We start from the raw sequence: 5715 nt of genomic DNA, 5'->3' as shown, positions 1-5715 counted from the left end.
AACTATAAATTAACATACATCAACTATAAAAAATCGAAATCACCTACAAAGTTGTCGAAATCAACTATAAAATTATTGAAAATCAACTATAAAAATAAAAAAAAACAACTACAAATTATCGAAATTGGCGATGAAATTAAAAAAACCCCAATGGCACTGGAAGTGAGAAGTGGAGATTTCTTCGATGGGGAAGTTCGTTTTCGCTGCTCGGTTGACGCAACGTCTGATTTCTTCAACTACAAAAAACTGAAAACAACTACAAAAAACTACAACAGTATAAAAATCAACTACAAAAACCTGAAAATAACTACAAAAAAAATCAAAAATAACTTTAACATTAACAAAAACAACTAAAACGGTATCGAAATCAACTACAAAAATATATCCCCAAATTCCAGCAAAACTACTATTACTTCGAGCGAATACAACTACAAAGCACCATCTTCTCAGAACCAATTCACCTTCTTCCTCGACTCTTCAACATTCAACATGGCACAATTCTTCGAGGTCAAATTCTATTTAATGATTCAATCAAAACACAACGTCATAGCTTTTAATCTAAGAAAATAATTAATCGAAAAATAGAAACAAATAAAAGTAACAATGGAATACATAAAAATTTCAAAGTTCTAGCAAGGATATGAATAGAATCGAAATCCATTACAACATGAAATTACGAACACTACGAATAACTTACAGTAACTGCCCTTGTAGAAAAATCTCTTTGTGCTCATATGCCTACTCCATCTCGAAAATTTTCTAAAACCAAAACAATTCTCTATGAAAATTCCCTGAGAACTCGTGATGGATATAAGATTTTGGGCGAGAAAGGAGAGAAAAGAGGGAGGAGATGTCGTCGTCGGTGGAGGATCGGCGGCGAGGAGGAGGTTAGTGTTGGAAATGACGTGAAAAAAAAAGAAGAGAGAAGAGAGAAGAGAAGAAACGAGAGAGGGCGGAGAAACGAGAGAGAAGCGAGAGAGACGGCTAATCAAGAGAAAATAAAGAGGAAGAAGAGAAATAGGGTTTGGTGATATTATATGGTAATTAAGGGTAATGTAGGTTTACTACTTCAAGTTTTCATTTATGCTAAATTGAAATATAAAATAAGGGGGGTTTCACTAATATGCAAAATAGGGTTATATCCATCATAATATAACCAAATGTGATGGGTTTTTTTTTTCCTAATTACCCCTAAATTAAATAGTACAGAGTACTTAATCTGCAAAGTTTTCGTATTTTGCAAGAATTCAATGCAATGCATTACTGAAACAAAAATCACATTAATGCGTAATTAAACAATATTTACATTATAGTACTTATTACAAAAAACGAATGCACCGAATATGCTAGAAATAAAAAATAGGGGTAATATGCCTCACACCACTCAAACCAAACTTAATTAGATATGAGTGACAAACTCAAATAAAATATTTTAACTACATCCCTATTTTAAAATAAAAATTGATACACATATTTTAATTTTTATTTAACCCAAAAATACCCTTACAATCTATACTATCTATACAAGGATGAATAGTATGAAGGTTTCTTCCATTTTTTGTATGGACAAAAATAACCTTTTCATATGTAATTTTGGAGGACAAATAAGTACTTTAATTAATATGTAAATATATTTCGATTATTATACATTAGTGTACAGAGGTGTGAGTCTAGGAGACTCAAACTAAACCCAAAATTAGGGGTGAACAAATACCAGCGAAACCCGACCCGCCCGCCCGATCTGACCCGCACAGTTTACATTTTATTTTTTTAGTAGCAGCTGATGAATCTGCCAACCCGCATAAAACGGGTCGGTTAGCGGGTCTTAATGTTATAACCCGCCCATAACCCGACCGGCCCGCCATATATATACTAAGTAATTAGGGTAATAGGGTTTTCACTTTACCTTTCCCGCAGACATACTGCGTCACTTGTTCACCGCCTATAGCTCTACAATCCTCTATTTTGTTTCAATTTCTAGCTCACCAATCTGATTTTGGTTCTCACTTCTCAATACAAACTGAAAAGGTAAGATTTTATTCAGTTGAGAAGAAGCATAAAGCATTCCCTTGACCTCTAATTTTGTGTTTCAATTTATTTTTATTTTCTTCCAGAATCTATAATTTCAACCATTTTTTTGGTTATTCTCTCTGATTGTGAGATAAGAGACATGATTAGGAGAAAAAAAAATAGATTTTTTTAATTTAAACAAAAAAAATCTATCTTGAGGGCTTGAACCAGCTAGTATAAATCAATCCTTTCTCATTTATGTTTATTAGTTTTTGAATTTCTTATTTATATGTTTTATGTTGGATTTTGCTTTACAGATGGTAAATGAAAGTAATATTATTGCTGAAACTGGAGACCTGAATCCGAATGTTGATGAACAAGGCACATCTGCAACCAAATCTGCTATGAAGTCGCCACCAGCTCCCCATGGGCCAACCCGATGGAAGCCACCTTCAAGAAAAAGGAAGAAGATTACAAATAAAAAAGTAATTCAACCAAAGGAACAAAACTCAAAAGAGACAGCAATTGGCAGCAGACCAAACTCATGGGTGTGGGATCATTTTGAAAGATTTGAGGAAAATGGAAACCCGAGAGCAGCTTGCAAGTACTGTGGCCATGACTATGCAGCTCATCCAAAACAACATGGTACGGGTAACTTGATAAACCACTTGCAAATTCAGTGCAAAAAATATCCTTATAGGCTTGTTGATGAGAAACAAAAGACACTTGTTTATGCGTTTAAACAAGAGGGAAATGAAGCTTCTTCTGTTTTTCTTAAATCTGTGAGCTATAGTTATGAAGAGTGTAGGCTGAAATTGATTCAAATGATTATTCTTGATGAGCTTCCTTTTAATATTGTGGAGGGAGAAGGGTTTAAGAGATATTCATCATGCTTACAACCTAGGTTTACACTTCCAAGCCGAATAACTATTGCTAGGGATTGTATGAAACTTTTTCTTGATGAGAAGGCAAAACTTAGAAGCCTTGTTAAATCTGAACGTGTTTGCCTTACCACTGATACATGGACCTCAATCCAAAACATCAATTATATGTGTCTTACAGCACATTGGATTGATAAGGAGTGGGTGTTGCAAAAAATAATTTTAAGTTTTTGTGTCATTTCTGATCACAAGGGTAAAACAATAGGTAAAATTATCGAAAGTTGTTTGTTGGATTGGGGAATAGATAAATTATTGACTATAACGGTTGATAATGCGAGCTCTAATGATGGTGCAATTAAATACGTGAAGAAGAACACTAAAGGGTGGGAAACTACTATATCAGATCACGAATTTTTGCATCTAAGGTGTTGTGCGCATATTTTGAACTTGATTGTGAAGGATGGTCTGAAAGAACAAAAATGATTCTATTCTAAAGATTCGGAATGCGATTAGGTATGTGCGTTCATCTCCACCTAGACTCCGGGCATTCAAAAACTGTGCAAACATAGAGAAAATTGCTTGCAAGAGTTCGGTTTGCCTTGATATAGAAACTAGGTGGAATTCTACATATTTAATGCTAGAAGCGGCGACAACGTTTGAAAAAGCTTTTGAACGGCTAAAAGAAGATGATTCAAACTACAGGCTGTACTTTGCCTTGGGTGATAAAGATACGGATGATTGTGTGGAAAATGAAATTAATGAGAATGAAGAGAGTTGTGAAATGGGAAGGTCAAAAGAAAGAAAATACATCGGCCCGCCTAATGAAGAGGATTGGATTGTTGCTAGATCATTTACAAAGTTTTTGAAGCTTTTCTATGACGTTACCTTAAAATTTTCTGGTTCTTTACATGTGACATCTAATATGTTTTTTCAAGAAATTGTGGCTGTCCAAACTAGGTTGAGATATCTGTCCAAACACAGTGATCCGAAAGTGAGTTCAATGGGACTCAAAATGAAACAGAAATTCACCAAATACTGGGAAATCCTTGATAAACTTAACTTCCTTGTTTACGTTGCAACTATTTTGGATCCACGTTACAAGTTAAGGTTTGTGAGATTTTGTCTTAACGAAGTTTATGAAAATGATAGTACTTTGTCTAATTCTATGGAAGAGAGAGTCAATAATATTTTGATTCGTTTGTATGGACATTATCAACATGGCACTTCTGGCGAAGATTCCCAAAATGTGCAAACAAGCTCAAGTCAAACATCCATTGATGTTATGGAATTGGATGATAATCTGGGGGCAGGGAACTCTTTAGCTTCTCAATTTGAAAAAAAAATGGAGGAAGATGAATGTGTTCACACAAAGTCAGAACTTACTAGATATTTGGAAGAAAAATGTGAAAGAAATGTCGAGTCTTTTGATATATTGAGGTGGTGGAAAGAAAATTCCGTTAGATTTCCCATTCTCTCCCAATTGGCTAGAGATGTTTTAGCTATCCCAGTTTCCACAGTGGCATCTGAGTCGGCATTTAGCACAAGTGGTCGTATTATTGATCCGTATCGAAGTTCCCTAAATCCGGAAATGGTGGAGGCTCTTGTATGTTGCCAAAGTTGGTTAAGATCAAAGCTGACCACAATTGACATCATAGAATCAATGAGAGAAGTGCCTATCAAAGAAGTGGAGAAGTATGATGAAATTATAAAAGGTAGATGCAATATTATTATTTTTTTTAACTTTTGGTTTGTTGTTCTCTTCAGTTATTGATTGGCATTTATATTTTTTTTCCAGAACTTTTGGGTGCTTCAAATGATAAATCCATTATAATTGATGGTTGATTGCATTTTGTTGGTAAGTGACTCATTTCATTTAATTTTCTAAACAAGAACTTGGTATGAAATTGATCATTACAGTCTGACTCTATGTTTTTTAGGCCAGATTACATACAAGTTTTTTGGAAGATTACATATTTCTACTTTTTGAAGCTTTGTTGGATTTGTGGTCTTTGACGGCTGATCGTCTTTTGTTGGTAAGATATTCATTTTCAAATATTTTTTTAAGCAAGAACTTAGATATAAAATTGATAAATATATGATTTCTGATTTTTTTTATAGGCATATTACGTATTTCTTTTTTTTTTTTTTTTTTTTTTTTTGTGTGCAGATTACATGTCTATTTTTTGAAGTTTACAATATTGATCATAATTGTTCTTTTGTCTATGTTTATTCAGGATATAAAGAAAGTTCAACTCAGTTTATATTGGATGTTGCAGACTTGTAGGAATGGAAGAAGGGTTAATTTTTTTTTTTTTTTTTTTTTTTTTTTTGTGTATTTCATTTCTCGTTTGATTTTGATGTGAGCAAAATGTTATAATAACATAAGACTCAGCAAATACTTTTGTGCTTCATAATTAATAAACAATTTCATCTTTTAAATTATTTTTTTGGCATTATATTTTAAATACTGTGTAGCTCTCTCAAACCCGCCAACCCTCCTGCCCGCCCGCCAAAGTGTGCCACCCGACATAAGGCAGTTTGTAATCCTAACTAGGCAGGTGCAGTTTGAGATTTTGGTAACCCGCCTATATTGGGTCGGGTTATCTTTTTTACGTCAACCCGCCCAAACCCGCCCGCGTTCACCCCTACCCTAAATTGATAATTAATTGGTAAGGAAATAATGATGCATATATTTTACGTTTTTTGGTCTTTGGCTTTCCTTTTCTTTTGTTATTATGGTTAATGACCTTTCATATGAAGTAATGATGACTGATGACTATAATAAATTCATAATTACTCATCAAATTGTGGTGTCCATTAGACT

The 5715-nt window shown here is 33.8% G+C and overlaps 1 protein-coding gene across 1 annotated transcript; it reads left to right on the top strand.

Moving 5' to 3' along the window:
* Positions 1-1770: 1770 nt before the first annotated feature.
* On the top strand, positions 1771-5412 carry LOC148767518 (zinc finger BED domain-containing protein RICESLEEPER 2-like). The gene is made up of 5 exons (XM_088824008.1): positions 1771-2028; positions 2328-4603; positions 4687-4746; positions 4829-4924; positions 5126-5412. Exons 2-3 carry the CDS (start codon positions 3526-3528, stop codon positions 4731-4733), a joined length of 1125 nt encoding a protein of 374 aa, XP_088680134.1. The 5' UTR covers positions 1771-2028; positions 2328-3525; the 3' UTR covers positions 4734-4746; positions 4829-4924; positions 5126-5412.
* Positions 5413-5715: the final 303 nt, after the last annotated feature.

Source organism: Erythranthe guttata, chromosome 10, assembly GCF_056151865.1.
Source record: "Erythranthe guttata isolate IM_541 chromosome 10, IM_541, whole genome shotgun sequence".
NCBI lineage: Eukaryota > Viridiplantae > Streptophyta > Magnoliopsida > Lamiales > Phrymaceae > Erythranthe > Erythranthe guttata.
The sequence above is the reverse complement of the archived record's forward strand: the minus strand, read 5'-3'. Positions and strand labels throughout refer to the sequence as shown.

Excerpts from the sequence above, each read along its gene's own strand:
- LOC148767518 (XM_088824008.1), top strand. The coding sequence starts at position 3,526 with ATGCTAGAAGCGGCGACAACGTTTGAAAAAGCTTTTGAACGGCTAAAA. Across the intron at positions 4,604-4,686 it reads GTATGATGAAATTATAAAAG|AACTTTTGGGTGCTTCAAAT; the intron begins GTAGATGCAATA and ends TTTTTTTTCCAG.